We start from the raw sequence: 18,270 nt of genomic DNA, 5'->3' as shown, positions 1-18,270 counted from the left end.
CCTGAAAGTCAGCCTACTCTACAGTGGCATATTCTTTCAACAAGTGTTACAGCATAATCTTCAAGTGGCCTCCCTATTCCATAATTGTTCATACGCAAAAACCTTCGGTCTTAACAATAGGATAATTTCTAGCGCCTAGCTGGATCTGGTTAAAAAACAGGTGAAAGCAAGGAATCTTGTGATATCTGGCAACGCATGCGTAGATTGGGTGAAGAGTGGTCAAGGACCACTCACCTATGCCACCGCGTCAGTCTATTCTTTAACTGCCTGGGTGAGAGTCGTGGTTAATCTCTCTTGGCCCTTACCCGGTTCATTGCCCGTTTCGCTTGTGTTTATTGTGTGTGTGTGTGTTTGACTGATATTATGGCTTCTTCTGGTCCTTGGCCTGGTCAACGTGTGTGCCTCGGAATTCAAGGTTTTCCGTGTTCTCGTTTTTTGGCTTCAGCGGTGACTGATCCCCACATCACGTGTAGTAGGTGCTGTTCTAATTTTTGTACTATAGCGAATCCTTGCACGGAATGCCGGGCATGGCCTAAAGAACAGTGGAAGTGTTTTATAGGAAGAGAGAGCATCGGAGGATTTCGACTCTTCCTTCTTGGGAAGGTTTTTTGCCTCTTCCTGATGCTTCGTCTCCTGCAGTATTCACCCCCCCATACTAGCATTGTTCCTATGTCTCCTTCCTTTTCCCATTGATTCGTCACTGGAAGTATCGGGAGGCCACCAGGCTGATTTTTGTAATGTCGCCCCTTCTTCTTGGGGAGTTAATTTGATTCCCGGGAAGGGGGAGGCTTTTTCATCATTCTCATTTATTCCAGATTCGGAGGCGTCCAAGATGGCGACGATTTGGAAGACGCTCAGGCTAGGGTGTCCCTCATCCTTGGAGAGGTTGCTAGCGTACTTTATGGAGGCTCACATCCCCCCTCTTCAGGCTGGCCAGGCCATCCCCCCTCCTCCCAGCCTCGTCTTCGTGGGTAGCCGATGTCAGCCATCTTGTATTGCTCCGCCAGTGACTGTTGCCGCTTCTTCGAGTCGGAGGGAAGCCGTGGCGTCAGCCCTGTTGATGACATCACGGGATCTGTTGTGTATTCCTCCGCCAGTGGTGTCTGCTTCCCCTTCAGACCGAGGGGAAGACGTGATGTCATCACCACTTGTGATGTCACTCCTAGTCGTGTCTGCACTACCTCTCTCTGCCGTGACGTCATCTCTGGCGCCGAGCTCGCTACATCTCCCTTCCATGTCATCGGAGCCTTCTCTTGCAGATCAGTCTGAGGTTATATGCCAGGCAGTGCTTAAGAGGTTGGACTCTGTTTTGGATGATAAGTTGGCGTGTTTTGTGTATCTTCCCTTGTGCAATCTGCAGTGGCTGCTTCATCCTCTGCATTGAATCGTGGGTATGTTGTAACCTCCCCTGTTACCTGTCAAGAGGTCGAAGGTGGTGAGCGAGGAGTTGGTGAAGCAGGAGCGTTTGCTTGCCCCTCTCACTGGTGCTTCCAAGAGTTCGACTCTGGGGGATTCTCCTTCGATCTCGAGTGTTTGGGATTCCTCACCAACTCACATTCATATGTCTGCCACACCCGTGACCGTTCACGGACAAGTTAATGAGTCATCTGTTGGAGGAGTACGTAGTGATGTTCCTAGTGTTATAGTGGGTTTGTCTTGGGAGCCGATGCGTGGACCCAGCCCAGACAGGTTAGTTGGTGTTTCGGGCTGTTTGGCTGCTGATCCTTCTGTTAATTTTAATGAAGAAGGTGCCTTAGAGGAGCCTACACATTCTTCTCATCATTGGTCTCCATTACCGGAGCTGGAGGAGGGAGACACGCAAGTTTTTGTCTTCCTTTTCGGAAGTTGTTGAACAATTTGGAAAGTAGGACTCATGCTCGGTCGTTTTACACTCCTTGCTCGGAAGCCTTGGTGGGAGCTATGCAGGATCAGAATCTTCAACTTCCCTTGTTGGGGCACGTCCAGTCGGTCTTGCATAAGGTTAACGCCTCTGTTTAGGACCGGGACCGTTCGCTTTGCTCTAGGGGCTCTGCCAAGCTACTACCCCCGCCTCTCACGAGACTTAGGAAGTACTATGCTATGAACTGCATTTTTGATATCGCGCCATCTTAACCCAGATGTCATTCGCCTGAAGCCAGGATTGACTTTGGAGCAGGTGAGGTTGGTGGCTCCGTCCTTGTCTCCACAAGATGCCTCAGCATTGGAATCTATGGCAGCCTCCATGTTGCAGATGGTTTCTTTGCTGGACTTCTGGTCTGTGGTCATTGCCAAGATAGCTTCTGACAGGTCCCCAGAAGGGTTGGTGAGTGCATCCTCACTTGCCAGTCTGTTGAAGTCCAGAGGCAAGGCGTTTTCGTACTATATGGCTCACCTCAGTGTTAATTTATGGGCTAACCTTCTTTTGATTAGATGAGACGCAGGTTTGTCTAGGATGGAGAGATCAGTTGACACGGAGTCCTTGCTGGCATTGAGGAACGGAGATCTATTGGAGACCCAATATTTGTTTCCTCAGACCAAGCTCGAGAATGCGATAGACCGGCGCCAGGCTGACACCAAAAACAGACTGGTGCACCAGGCCACGTCTAAGTTGGAGTCTTGTCCTCGGAGTCGTCCGGCTCCTCCTCCTCTCCCTGTCCAGCAGCAGTCAAGAATATCATCGCCTGGTAGGCTGTCAAGGAATTCGATTTCGGCAGGGCCTTCCAGTTTGACTCAGCCTAGGTCAGAGGATCAATGTCCCTTTCTCTCTCGTTCCTTTAAGCCAAGAAGGGGTCCAAGGGGCAGAGGTAAAGGGGGCAGTCAGTAGGTTAGGGGCCTCTCCCCCTCCTGCGACATGATTGGGGGGTTGCCTGGCAGGTCATTGGGCCAAGTGGCAGAGTTATGGGGCAGAGAAGTGGGTGGTAGATGTCCTTCGGGTGGGGTACCTTATGCCATTCGACTTCTCTCCTCCTCTGTCGGACAAGCCGCAGCTCAGGAAGGCATATCCTCCAGATTCTCTGAAGTTCTTGGCTCTTCGGGAGTAAGTGCAGAAGATGCTGGACAAGGATGCGATAGAGGAAGTGGTGCGTCCATCTCCAGGGTTTTACAGTCACATCTTGGTGCCCAAGGCGTCGGGAGGATGGAGACCTGTGATCGACTTATCCACCTTGAATCACTTCATCAGGAAGACACGGTTCAAGATGGCGACCCTGCATTCGGTGTTGGCAGCCTTGAGGGAAGGCGACTTCATGCTGTTGATAGACTTAAGGGACGCATACTTCCAAATCCCTGTTCATCCTACGTCCAGGAGGTTCCTTCGCTTCTCTTGGGGACAAGGTCTTCGTGTTCAAAGTCCTATGCTTCGGGATGACAACAGTCCCTCAAGTGTTCACAAGAGTCTTCTTTCTCGTGTCAAGTTGGGCCCATGCTTAGGGGATCCGTTTGCTGAGGTGCCTCGACGATTGGTTGGTATTGGCAGTTTCCAGGGAAAAGCTGCTGCAGGACAGGGATCGTCTACTTCGGTTCTGTCTGGAACTGGGCATCGTAGTCAACCAGGAAAAGTTGAACCACGTACCCAGCCAAAGGATTCTCTACCTGGGTATGATCATCGATACGACAGTGGCAAAAGTTTTCCCATCGGATCAGAGATTGGAGAAGTTGCGGGTGGTGGCGCACGACTTCCTGTTGGAACCACATCAGTCAGCTCATCAGTGGCAGGTTCTTCAGGGAGTGTTGTCTTCCCTGGAGAAGCTGGTCCCTCATGGGTGTCTTCATCTTCGGTCTCTGCAATGGAGACTGGGAGAATTCTGGTCTCTGGCAGGGGACTCACCCCTGTTAAAGGTTCCGCTGTTGGTGGTTAGACGACCAGAATCTTTTGAAGGGTGTCCCTCTGCGTTCTCTTTCACCGGACTTCCTCCTGTTCTCAGACGCCTCCCTTGCAGGTTGGGGGGCTCATTTAGGCGGCCTCATCGCTTCAGGCATTTGGAGTTGGAGGACAAGCAGCAACATATTAACATCTTGGAGTTGAAGGCAGCAATCCTGGGTCTGAAGGAGTTTCGGGAGAAGCTAGAAGGTCATTCTGTCGTTCTCATGTCGGACAACATCACAGTGGTAGCCTGTGTGAACAAGCAGGGAGGCCTGGTTTCTTGTCAACTTCACACCTTGACCGTCGAGGTTCACCAGTGGGCGGTCAGCAATTTGGTAGAACTCTCAGCCAGGTATATCCCAGGCAAACGGAATGTGGTCACAGACAATCTCAGTCGTCCGGATCAGATCCTAGGCACAGAGTGGTCCCTTAACAAGTGGTGGGACAACCTGGAGGTGTATGCCTTCTCTCTGTTTTGTTTGATCTGTCAAGCTTTGAACAGGCTAATGAGTTCACAGGGTCTCAGGATGACTTCGGTAGCCCCTCTGTGGCCTCAGGCAGAGTGGTTCCCAGATCTGCTGTCGTTGTCAGAGGTTGCGAGGGAGATTCCCCCTTGGCGACATCTCCTGTGTCAGCCTCATGCGGAAAGGTTCCACCAGTCAGTAGAATCCCTGTCTCTTCACGGTTGGAGGCTATCAAGTGAGAGGCTTTTCTCAGAGGACAGCAGGGCATATGTCCAGCAGTCTCAGAAAGTCGACCTCCACGGTTTACCAAGGCAAATGGCTGATCTACTGTGATTGGTGTCATAAATGGGGTTTTTCTCCACTCGCAACCTCTGTTCAGCGAACAGCAGACTTTTTAACCTTCCTCAGAGACGAGAAACGTTTGTCCGTTTCTGCCATTAGGGGCTACAGGGCGGCCCTGAGTTTGGTGTTATGCCTTAGAGGTATGGACATCTCTTCCTGGAAACTTTCCTTGCTAGTTAAGGGGTTTGAGTAGTCGAGTTCTCCTAGAGAGCTCAAGCCTCCGACGTGGGATGTTTCCTTGGTTCTCAAGAGCTTCACTAAGAGTCCATATGAGCCCTTGTGTTGCTCATCTGACAGGAACTTGACGCTCAAGACAGTTTTCCTTTTGGCCTTGGCATCTTCCAAGAGGGTAGGAGAGCTCCACAGTCTGAGCTATGAGGTGAAGCACACCAGGAGTTAGGGGTCGGTGTCCTTCGAATTCATCCCGGAATTCGTGGCCAAGACCCAAAATCCCTCTGTGCACAATGATAGGCTCACTTAAGTTTCCAGTCCATGTTCACCTCTTTCTATCTTAAGGATGTTGCCCACAGATCTGCAGACACGTTTTCCCTGGGTCCTGTGGTGGCTGCCCAACAGGTTGTGTAACTCATAGGGCACTTTTGTATCTTACCTAAGATGATTGTGTGGATGAGAGAATGAGTGAGTTGGCTGGTCTTCTTTCTCTTGTACCTTTCCTTCTTCCTTTTGGGCGGGTTAAGGAATAGACACATAATTCGCTGGACTGGTTTGATACAGATGAGTAAGGTAGTCATACTGATAGCGTAGTCGCTTAATATACAAATATCAAACCCTCTATTCGGTAGCATGTGCTCCACTCCTTGGCAAGGAGGAGTCGTGAGTAGTACAAACCTTGGTGTATTGGTTTGCTATTGGACATTCAAAGTTTCTCTTTGGTTCCCTATACAATGGTTCTCCCATGTATCATTGTACGTCACTCAGTGTCTGAGTGGTTGGATATCAATTTATCTAGCTTCTCAACGGGCTTCAGTCCCTCTCCAGAAGTCATTTCTTCTGGAAGCTGGACTGGTGGGTAGGCCCCCAGCCAGTCTAGGATGTCTTGTACCTCCCTCCAAGTATGAGTCTATCCTATTGTTAAGACCTAAAGTTTGTTCGTGTATGAACAAATGACAAATTTTCTAAGACAATTTGTATTTTTCATAGCTACAAACCTGAGGTCTTAATATTATACTGCCAGCCTCTAGCCGCCCCTGTGTGTTAAGACATCCTGAATTGGGAAAGACTGACGCGGTGGCGTAGGTGAGTGGTCCTTGACCACTCTTCACCCGATCTACGCATGTGTTGCCAAATATCACAAGATTCCTTGCTTTCATCTGTTTTTTAATTGGATCCAGCTAGGTGCTAGAAATTATCCTATTGTTAAGACCTCAGGTTTGTAGCTATGAAAAATACAAATTGTCTTAGAAAATTTGTCATTTTGTATAGGATCTTTTACTTGTGAGATTCCTCTTGTGTGTACCTGATCAGTGTTGCTCAATTAGAAATTTTCCAATTTTGCTCATTATTCAGACTCGGCAGTTTGGTGTGGGAATTTCTAGAGTCACCTTTGGCTTGCAGCAACTTCCAGAACAGAATAGTATATGTATAGAGTTTAGGCCAATAGCCAGGCTCTGGGACCTATGAGGTCATTCAGCGCTGAAACAGAAATTGACTGTAAGGAGGTTGGATAGGTGTAACAGGAGGAAAACTTCACAGTTGCACTATGAAACAATTGTTAGAGGTGATGGAAAGTCAGATGGAAAAAAAGAGAATATGAACAGAGGTACAGTGAAAGGAATGAAAGCGGTTGCAGCTAGGGGCTGAAGGGACACTGCAAAAACCCATGAATAATATCTACAGTGCACTAATTGAGGTGCATCGGTGGCACTAACTTCCAGGGAACATCAGAAAGAAATCACTGACGCAAGTTAGATATGTAGGAGAAAGGCACAAAATTCAGCATGACCATTCTTGGGATGTTTAAGAGATGTAGTGGTCAGACCCCTACTGAAGGGGGATTTACTCTGCTTTGTAGTGAGATCGTTATATTTGCAAAGTGTATTTACAGTTGCCCACTTTAGCCTGAAGTTAAGGATATCTACTTTATATCATGTAATTAATAGATTGTATATTAAAGATACAGCATAGTACTCTATACTATAGAAGGAATGGGCATAGACAAAAAATATCTCTGTACAATTCAAAACTTCCTTGTTATTTTTAAATTCGGTAACAAATTTTCAAATTATGCTTTGATACTAATTATGAAGTTATCATATGCCTTTAAACAAGCAAATGCATATCACTATGATACTTATTGCAAAACTAGCATTAATAGTATCCATCTGTATTGTGGAATGTTCAAGCTGACTGCTAAACTCATTGGTTTGTTTCACCTGAAGCCAGAAAAAGCATCCAGCTTATGAAAAAATTCAAAGATTTGTGTGCAAATTTTCTTATTAAAGTAATCTTCATACTGTACTGTATTTTGGATGAAAAAGCATCATAAATCTCACATGTATCATCTCTCTCTATAGTTAAAATGAAATCACATTTATCAGTGCTGTATTGAGGCATTTTATTACTTTACTGTAAAGAGTTACCATGCATACAATACCATGCATACAAGTGATGGAGAAGTAGTAATAAAAAATTTGCTGGAACATGTTACTGTAATTATTTTTAACAAGAATTTCACATTATTACAGTATATTTCTTTTTCATATTTTGATATTGGTGTATTTTACGTAATCTTTAGACATCTTGAATAATTTTATTTTTTTTAAGAGTTTTGTAATTATAAGTAATACAAAATCAAATCAAATCAAAACTATATTCATATGAATACAAGTAACCATATGCAAATAGTATAAATACATAAATATATGAAAATATAAATATTGGTTAAATGATTTATCCCTTGGGACTTACAACCTGAAAAAAACAGCTAACACACATTAAGTTCTTTTATTGCTAATATTTTCCATTCCTCTCTTGAGATCAATAATCTAAATACCTTTCTTTTAATATCTTTTTTGCTTATACACAGAAGGTTATTAATATTTACATCTAGAACATTTGACATAAAAGAAAGGTTTTTTACATTAGTATAGATATTCTATGTTAATAAAATCATTTTTAAAATGATGATATTGCAGACAAATGATTATACCCACTTAAGAAAAATCTGTGCATCCTACTTAAAATCTCCAAGGACGGCATCAAAGTTGACATTAGTGGTGGCATTAAATTACAAATCCTCTTGTGCACTTGTAAGGGCCTGCGAGGGATGAAAAATTTACTTTTGTGCATTCATAGCCTATAGGATCTTTTGGCTAGAACAGAATATAGTATAGACTGTAGAATTAAGGTCAAAGGCCAAGTGGTGGGACCTATGAGGTCACTCAGTGGTGAAATGGAAATTCATAGTATAAAGGCCTGAAAGGTGTAACAGGAGGAAAACCTTGCAGTTGCACTATGAAACAATTGTTAGGAGAGGATGGAAAGGAAGATAAAAGGAGAATAGGAACGGAGGTACAGTAAAAGGAATGAAAGGGGTTACAGCTACAGGCTGAAGGGGATGATGCAAAGAACCCTAAGTACATGGTGCACTGACAGCGTTCTCTCTCTCTCTCTCTCTCTCTCTCTCTCTCTCTCTCTCTCTCTCTCTCTCTCTCTCCCCCCCCCCGGGTGTAGGATCTTAAGCTACAGACTATTCTGTCATACCTCACTGTATTTAAAAGAGGTGACTCTTATTACTCTGTGATATATTTTTCAATTAAAAATGTTGGTTGTTTATACAGTATTAGTAAACAAGTACAGTAAAGTTCATTCAGTTTTGATATCTTTATAGATGGTATCATTTACTGTGACACACTGTAGCCAGCACTAGCGATTCCTTGAGCCACAGCTATATTAATTTAATTTGTCCACTTAATTACTGATTACCAGTTTTCACTGTAGTACAGTATATTAAAAGACACTTTCAGAAGAGCCCTGTTAGTATATGATTGTGACCTCAGTACTCTTGTTCAAGTACTACTTCAAAATACTCTAATAACAAGTCAGAGATACGTAGGGACTGGCAATTAGCTACACAGCCAGATAGGATGCTCTAACAAATAAACATGTGACTAGTAGTTCACATAAATATCTCAAGATGTTCTCAGTAGTAGTACTGTTTTTCACTTGTTTCAATAATGTTTATTTGAAAAGCGTGGAAAGAGAATAATTTATAATATTTGTTGTAAAGTAATTAACTGTAATTAAAAAGAAATCTTGCATAAACAGGAGAAAAGAAACATATTAACTTCATGCTTTTAGGTTACTTTAATTTATTGTAGCATACGTATGTATTCAATTCAAGAGGTGGTGTGTATTTGGTGAAAATATGAAATAAAACCTTGAAACCGGAATTTTACTGACAAGAGTGCCTTTTCAATTGGATCCATTTTTTTGTGTAAGAAACTTAGGTACATTTGTTCCCATGGCTTGCTTGTTTGTGACGTAGTTATTCTTGCTGTTTCAACTTCACTTAAATTTTTTAGCAGTGTTACTGGTGTCCAGCCCATAGTGTAAGTAAATTGAATCATGTTTATAGAAGTATGCATTAGAGTGTAACACTTTAGCTAATTTAGAATTGCATATTGGTTTTGATTGGATTACCTTAAGATTTTTATTTGTTATTTTTAATAATTAATGCACTTTGCAGTTCATATTTTGGTTGTCTCATTTGTGCACTTGAGTTTCATACAATAAGGCTGTCCTTGTGTAATTGGTATATGCACTCAACATTATGACTAGATTTGTCTATATTTTTATGTCTTATGATTTCAGTGTGTTGTATCACAGTAAGATCTGTGAAATAATATAGTACACTATTACTGTAATCAAATAACTGAAATATTTTTTCATGGAGGATTGCTGTAGAGCTGATATGTATATATCCTATTAACCAATGTATCATCTTCCATTCAGCAAGGAACCTGTTGTTGAACTTTGATACATTATAAGCTATTTCCAAAAATATTTATGCATAAATAATTATATATTGTTTATTTCCCATTGTTATGTGTCTGTGGTTTAAAGGAAAATTATTCGTCAGATGGTGATTTAATATAAGATGGAACTAAATTCAGATTTGGATTGCTTTCAAAATCCAGCTGTCACAAATATTTAACGATGCACCGTAGTAGCAATATTAGATGATAACCGATATTGATGTCCTTTCCAAGTACTATTCTAGCAAGTTATTTTTGTACATGAATCTGTACTGTAGTACATCATTTTTAAGCAGTACATAGTGTTTACAGGCAGTCCCCAGTTATCAGCGGGGTTTTGTTCTCGGTGGGGTGCTGATAAGCGAAATCGCCATTAACGAAAACTGAATGATTTATGGTGCTTATGGCGGCAAGTTTCAGTTAATGGCGCTGATAACTGGTTAATGGTGCCTCTGTTAGGTATGTTATGGCGCCGATAACCAAAACTTGGCCCATTATGGTGCCATACATTGCCGATTTTAAAACCAGATCGCCATTAACTGGGGACTGCCTGTATAACAAACCATAGGAACAAACTGACAAAATAACAGATACCAGTTAACCCTTAATGGATGGATGCCCTCATATAAGTAGCAATAACAGATGGTAGACGGATTCACTCTTGGTGAGCATCAATATTATGCACCATTGATTTGGTTGGAATCGGGTGGGAAAGAGGTTTCATTACTTCTATAGCCTATAAATTCACTAATGGCAACTTTCAAACTGGCTTAGCTCGCCAGTTATAGGCAGCTCATGATTTAGTTGTGAACTTGACTTCAAAGAGACATGTACTCTCTCTCTCTCTCTCTCTCTCTCTCTCTCTCTCTATCTCTCCTCTCTCTCTCTCTCCTTCCTCTCGTCCTTCTCTCCCTCTCTCTATCTCGATCTATATCATGATGTCTTTTTATATGGTATTTGCTCATAAATATACCCAGGGGTTGCTGTTGGATTTTGTTCTTATCTTTTATGATGGTATGTCAGTTATAATTATAATTTTGCAAAGAAAAGTGCGCAGAAATATTAGAAAAAACATGGCACAGGTAAAGGAGTGGCACTTGTCTGCAAATCACCTTACATGGTCTCTCAATGTAATAGCAGACTCTTTGTCAAGGATGATGACAGCCTCAACACAATGGACATTGGACAACCCCACTTTTCAAACAATAAGCAACCTACTTCCACAACCGGAAGTGGACCTGAATCACAAACTCCCAGTATATGTGTCCCCGAATTTGGACAGTTAAGCTGCAGCAAGAGATGCTTTCCTAAAGGACTGGAATAGCTGGAGGACTATTTGTATATCTTTTTCCTCGATTCTCCCAGATTTCGAAGGTTTTGAACCAGCTCCTAACCTTCAAAGGAACAGCTTACCTAGTAGCCCAAATTGGTCAAACATGCATTGGTTCCTATTACGTACTTCAACAACAGGCGAAGAGATCAATATCACTACCGTCTGCGGTACTATCACAGAAAGTAGGAGGGGAAGTCATTTACGCATCCGCCTTTCTAAGCCAAGACCTTCACATGTGGATTTTTTAAATATAATCTGCCGTGAAAACTACTCCCCCAATATTGCTAGGTACCTAGTGCAAAAACTACAGACATCGTCTATCCAGCAATACCAGTCGTATGGAAAATATGGTTAGATTATATCCATACTGAGAGCCCAATTGAGATTTGTATAGAAATGCTTCTAAATTTTTATTTTATACCTCTTTGAAGACAAGCATCTTGCAGTTACAACAATTATGGCCTACAAGGCAACATTATCTAAACCCTTGCTTTATGGATTTGGGATTGATTCCAGCATAGAAGTTGTCACTTCCCTTCTGCGGTCTTTTCCCTACAAGACCTGCCCCTGAAAGGCTTCTAATTACTTGGTCCCTGAATAAGGTACTACTTGAACTTTTATGTACCCCTCAATTCAACGAACCTAACACAACCACAACTCACATGCTTCAAAAAGCCATCTTCATGGTAGCATTAGCATCAGGGGCCCGTATTAGTGAATTGGGCTTTCTTAGATGGGGATGTTTTATCACACAAAATGCTGATAATCAGTTACTATTGTCCCCTGGTCCTTCATTCCTAGCCAAGAATGAGAATCCTTTAAGAAAGAAATCTATTCTTATAAGAAAACTCCATTTAGCAGACAGAACATTATGCCCAGTTCAAGTACTTAAGATTTACCTAGAGGTCACGGCAAACATCCCAGAAGGTCCGATTTTTCTACATGAATAAACCAATCTCTACAAGGGCTCAGAATAATTTTAGTATCCCTTACTAAAAAGATTAATCCACATTCCTTTCCTAGATCACATGATATTAGGAAAGTAAGTACATTGTTGGCCTTCTTAAGAAATGTATCTTTCAAAGAGGCCTCCGAATGTACTGGGTGGTCATCAGTCAGTATTCTTAAAACACTACTGCAATGATCTGGAACAAATTTGACTGCACTGTTTATCAGTAGGTGGTATGGTTAGTCCTAACCCCATAGGTGCTGCAGCAGAAAACCAGGGGTCTCCCTAACGGATGGGTATGCTGACTATACCTAGCATGCTTAGGTAAGTCACTATAGAACTTTACACTAAAAACATGTCTTCTTGCTTAGTTTCATAATCTTTTTACCAAAACTAGTGGCTTGACCATGAAGTGGAGATGTTTTAATTTTGATTTTGAGATGGTTGGGATGAAAATTTTGGGAGCTTAAGTTTTTCGTCACCTGTCAGTTTCTTTGTAATGCTCCTTTGAGGATGAAACAGCAACCATGCTATCAAAAAACAGGTTTTGACGTAGGAAAAACCTATTTTTGGCAGTCGTTGTTGAATCCTCAAAACCCTCCCACTTCCATGACGAAACGCCATGGTATTTGGGTAAAGGTTTCTCCTGCGTTGACCAACAGAGTATACCAACCATGTCACTAAGGCATATATATATACGTACACAGTGGTCCCCCCGTATTTGCGGGGAATGCGTACCAGACCCTACCGTGAATAGTTAGAACCCGCGAATGTTTGGAACCCCTATAAAAATGCTAAAAACAGCCTATTTTGTTAGTTAAAACTCAAGAAAAACCACTAAAAATTTTTGTACTTGGTTTTTTAATAATTTTATCACAAAAAGTGCATTTTATGATGAAATTTATAAAAAAACCCAGGAATTTGTGGATATTTCTCATAGAAAAATACAGCGAATGGGCGAATTTTCCGCGAATAATACGGGGAAACGTTCCCGAGAGAAATCCGCGAATGTGTGAGTCCGCAAATACGGGGGTGATGAGGAACAACCCAGCAGTACCCCTGCAGGATTCCCTTGAAGAAGACGAGCGTGGTCTACCGATACATGTGCCCCGTCCGAGGATGCCTCAGCTAATACGTCAGCATGACCACCATGCGATTCTCCAAGAGAATCTCCTGCCACGCCCAAGAAGGAGCCATTTATAATCACGCCAGGACTGCCCATAACGTAAGGATAAAAAGGAGCCATATTATCCCTAATATCAAAATAATTGACCAAACCACTGATCCCCGACGTTTACGAATCCTGGAATCCCTCCATATAGGAAAGGAGAAACCTAACTTGAACATTACCCAAGAAACGTTTCTCCTCCCTACCGCCACCCGAAGACCAGCAGCGAACGAACACCCAAATATCCAGGAGCACCAGTGGGATGATAGGATTCCTGCCGCAGGTAGGACTTCTGACATTCATTCCCCGATGCACTACTCGAGTGCTTGCACAGCTGCATCCCTGCAACCATCGACGAGAGATCCCAGACTTTGCCCCAGACCGGCTCGACCAATGAGAACGCAGCTCTAGGTTTCGAGCCGCTATAAATATCGACTTGCAGACACCATCTCTTCACTTCTACTGCTAACCAGCCAAGAAGATGACCTACGAGAAGGTTGAAACATCGGGATAAGCCAGAGCTATACCAGCAGTAATACCAGATGAATACCAGAGACGACCCCGGCCTGACATTGACCTCTCTTATGGAATGATACCAACACTGACGACAACCCCTGCTTGATCTGAACCAGAGGAACGCCTTCCCATATACCAGTATTCTGATAACACCAGTATACTGATAATACCAGTCTTTGATTAAATAAAACCTGTTCTGAATAAAATACCACTTTCAGCATTACCCCCAATATGAATATTGGACAATTATTGCGAAGTATCGCTGAGCCAGAAAAGCGAGTATAATAAAAATAATAGAAAAGATAATATATAAGATTAATTCGCTGAATTCTGCCATTTTATTCAACAGTAATAATAATAATAATAATAATAATAATAATAATAATATAAGGTTGCATTTTTTATTTCATTCAGCAATTCACATTTTGAAAATAACTATTTTCTGCAAAACTCTTACCTTGAAAGTTGAGTAAACATACACATAATGTAGTTTAATTAGTTATTAAAACTTGAAATTCTTACCAAGATGTGTTAAAAAGAGTGTGATAACTTGTAACATGCATGGTAGATAGAACAGCTCTTGAGTTAGTTTTTTATTTCCTGTGAATGGACACCAGGTTATTTGTGAGTCATGAAGCTAACAACTGCATAGATTTCTTAAAGATTTCAAGTGAATAAACTAAAACCATAAGTACATTCACATGCATTTTTATAATCTCTTATTGCACCTGATAATCATTCAGGAAATCTTCAATCACACTTTTGTGGCCAGTTTTCTGTATTTTTCATAAATACTGTATATAAATTATTGACTTGTCATAACTCATTATAAATAGTAGATGTCTGGTTTGCCAGCGTTTTGTTTCTTTCTGGAAGAATTTAATAAGCAGTTAATCTTATAGAATTTTAACAATGTGTAATATTTTGATGCTCCTCTTGGTTTGCTAGTACGTAAATTAAATTTTGTACATTACCAGATTTAACTTAACTCTACCAATTTGGTTACTACTGTGCCACTTGTTTACACTAACCATGAATGAAAAGTTTCATTGTATCGTTTTCCAATACCATCACTAACTTATTCTAACTTCACTTTGTGTCATATTTCACATTTCTCAATTAATACAACTAATGGGTAATACTGTTGTTTGTAAAGAACAATTATACTTGGTGTGTTTCTTTCTTTAAGGTAGTAAAACTTAAACAAGGTTAAAGTCAAGTTAAAGTCTGTTGGTATTATATAAATGTTACTTGAATATCTAAAACCTGTAGGAATAGAGTATAGGAATAGAGTATCCTAGATATTTTAGTAAAATACTTTTGTTTACATATATTTTAAGTGTTTACATACAAGACTCATTAGCTGTAATGTATATTTTATAAAAGTTAACGCTAGTTTCCTATAATCCTCATTGCTTTATGGGGTACATATGTATACTAATGTCTTGGTCTTTCCAAGTTACTGTACCAAAAATGCAAAGTAAAACTTCAGTATCTAAACCATACTATTTATTTTGGAAAAATTGTGCCAGTGTTTTAAAATTAGAATTTTGGTATTTCTTTTAAGCTAATTACAGATGAAGCTCATGAAGACATCTGATGTATCAGTAGTTTGGTTATGTCGACATAGTGAAAATCCCAATGGTTTTCCTTATAAATTATGTAAAAATACAGTTCTGTTTTGGCATGCAATAAAAATACAATTTCACTAACTCAGTATAGAAATTATTAAGTGGTACATTTTTCTGTATTAAGTTGATTGTTTTTCATGACATCAGCAACATCATTTGACGCTTAATTGTTAACTTTCTTATCTTATTTTCCTCAAACAATACACATTCAGAAGGACTTCAAAGATATTTATGAAACAGTTGATTTATGCTTTGAATGTGATTATCTAAATACTTAATTTTTCCTATGGCTATACATTACCTGTACTTATTACCTTGAATTGCCAATATGCATTGACAAGGTAAAAGTTCCTATACGAATGGTTGCGAAAGCAAGTTTTGATTTAAACACAAGATGTTTGAGTGAAGCCATGGTTTAATATATTTCCATAGGGTGTTGCCATGTTCTGTTCATTGTTGTAGAAAGAGAGTATTTGATGAGTTTACGGAACTTCCTCTTTGAAATTAGAAATTTGGAAGTAGATTACAGTAAAAATTGTAAAAATGTTCATGTTCATCAATTGCTTATTTTGGAAGAAATATCATTATGGTTTGTAAAACTTCTGTAAGTTTGTATTTCTGTGAGCTGTACTTAGATCAGTGTTATAGATATTATTACCTAGTGCTCTTACACTACTTTTTTTTTTTTTAAACAGTCAAGTGTCATAACGATTACGGGCATGGTAAGCGGCTGATATGTGTTAAGACATCTTGCTTTCTCCAGTCTTTCTTTTAATTTGAGAATGATTTTCAGTTTCATTTGCTTATTCAGATGGCAACAGACAGACCCTGTGCCTAACAGAGATTATAATGCTTTATTTTTTTATTTCTTGTGAAATTTCAGTTTTAATTATTAGTTATAATTAACATTTTAGTATTTTGTTAAAAACCCATACAGATAGACAAATTACGTAAATATTTTAACCGGGTATTTCTGACATTTAAGTTTGTTTTTCTTTTGCCCAAGTGCCTCTTTTCCTATGTGGACTGAGAAGCATGTTATTCATATACTAAGCATTTTAATATATATAAGTTTGGAAATTATCTGTAGCAGAGGCAGTTATTAGGATAATTTCTTTAACTTATAAATTCTCAGGAATGCTGAGCAAAGGTTACTACTAATGGTATGAAAAATGTAGATAAGAATTATTTATCAAATTTAAAAATTACAGAATATAAGTAATATGGTATTTCTTTTGTTCATTACCATCATGTGCCACTACATTGCAAAATTGCCTTGCTAATGCAAAGTTTAGAATTTAATAATACTAGTACAGTAATACCAATACTTTTTGTATACATTTATTGTTTTTACTTGTAACTGTGATAGTATATGGGTAATGAACTTCACACTTAGACTTGCCATCATCCGGCCCAGGCCAGCTTCTTTTACCACTGGCCTTATTTAAGTATGCAGGATGAACTTCCAGTACCTTGCTCTGTCTGAGGTTCAAGCCACTTCATATAATCCCTAGTTTGGGAGCTTTTGCCTCAACCCTTCTGTTATATTACCTAATATTTAAATATTGCAAAGGCACTAGTAATACCTGAATAATAATCAACTATAATAATCCCAGTGGTCTGAAGAGCATCAATTATGTATCAAAAACAGATAATTTAATTTTTCTTGCACAAAGCCAGCTAGTGCCTAGAGTTGCTTAACCTTATGATATCTTATTTGAAATGCATTGATTTTGTTAAACCCTAAATATCAGATGGCATAGAATCTGTGCAACTTCTAACCTATTGTTATGGATCTGTGTTACAAGGAGCAATGTAAGACACAAGATCATGAATGGTGTGAGTGCCTCAGTGGAGTGATCAGTATGGTCTTTGCCTGCCACCTCGGTAGCCGCAAGTTTGATTCTCGGGCATTCCACTTTGGGGGTAGAGATGTGTATTTTTGGTGATAGAAGTTCACTATCGACGTTGTTCGAAAGTCATTTAAAGCCGTTGGTCCCGTTGCTGAATAACCACTGGTTTCATGCAATGTAAAAACACAATACAAACAAACATAAATTGTATGAAACAAATAATAGGGGCGCAAAGCAGTGTACACATTTCTTTCTGATATTCCAAGATGACCATACAGAGGCAGCCATACATACAAAAAGACCAAACAGAAATGAGAGAATTCATAAATCCATCCTATTCTTCCTTCATTAACTTGAAAATGAGAATTCCATGCTTATTATTATACATTCATTGGCACTATATTTGATTTGGGATTGGCAGGATATTAATTTCTTATATTACCATATTTTTTTCATACAATTGGTGATTTTGTAATATTTCTTTGGTTTTACTTTTATGCTTTTTATGTACATAGTTGTAACTACTGTACATTACCAAGGGAAAATTAATTTCTATTGTCTGCAAATTCTAGACAATACGTACATACTTTGTCCTTTGAAAATAATCTAGCTAATGGACTATGCATATTCCCATTGTAAATTCTAGTTAGCTAAGTCATTTATTGAGGCTTTGTTTATAGCAAAAATATGAACAAATTTAAATTTAGAAAAAAATTGAAAAGGGTTACTAGAATGTAAAATTGTAAAATGAAAGTTTTAGTGTTTCAAAGTTGGTTAAAGGAATTTTATTCAATTTGAGTCTTTCATGAAACAAAATTAATTAAATTTACTTTTAGATATTCTAATCATGTATACTGGTAGTCCAAAAATCACCAAAATGGTAGATATGGTGTCTTCTCCCGTACCAGGAATGAATGGTAAATCATGAAAAGCAATGTTTAGTAATGTTACATTACACATTAGTGAATTTTAATACTAATTAGGTTAAACAAGTTACTAATAATAATTATAATTAATATTTTATATTATATATAGTATACTACTGTATTTTATGCCCAGAATACAAAAATTAGATACAGCTGGAGATGTTGCTAGGTGAAGATCATAATTAAATTCTTTTTAAAACTTTTGGATTCCCTTTATTACCTAGAAGCCAAAAGTAATGATTCTAATAGC

The 18,270-nt window shown here is 39.7% G+C and overlaps 1 protein-coding gene across 8 annotated transcripts in view; it reads left to right on the top strand.

The window, feature by feature from the left end:
- LOC135206708 (SEC14-like protein 1) overlaps positions 1-18,270 on the top strand; it is a 282,466-nt gene that overhangs the window by 217,779 nt on the left and 46,417 nt on the right. For 5 of the 8 annotated variants that reach the window (XM_064238153.1, XM_064238152.1, XM_064238150.1 and 2 more), the window contains one exon: positions 15,937-15,963. The exons of the other annotated variants lie outside the window; for them this stretch is intronic. In XM_064238153.1, coding sequence (XP_064094223.1) covers positions 15,937-15,963 — 27 coding nt within the window. The remainder of the gene's footprint in view (positions 1-15,936; positions 15,964-18,270) is intronic. 8 annotated transcript variants of the gene reach the window in all.

Source organism: Macrobrachium nipponense, chromosome 31 (assembly GCF_015104395.2).
Source record: "Macrobrachium nipponense isolate FS-2020 chromosome 31, ASM1510439v2, whole genome shotgun sequence".
Classification (NCBI taxonomy): domain Eukaryota; kingdom Metazoa; phylum Arthropoda; class Malacostraca; order Decapoda; family Palaemonidae; genus Macrobrachium; species Macrobrachium nipponense.
Note: the sequence above shows the minus strand (reverse complement) of the source record. Positions and strands in the feature narration are given on the sequence as shown.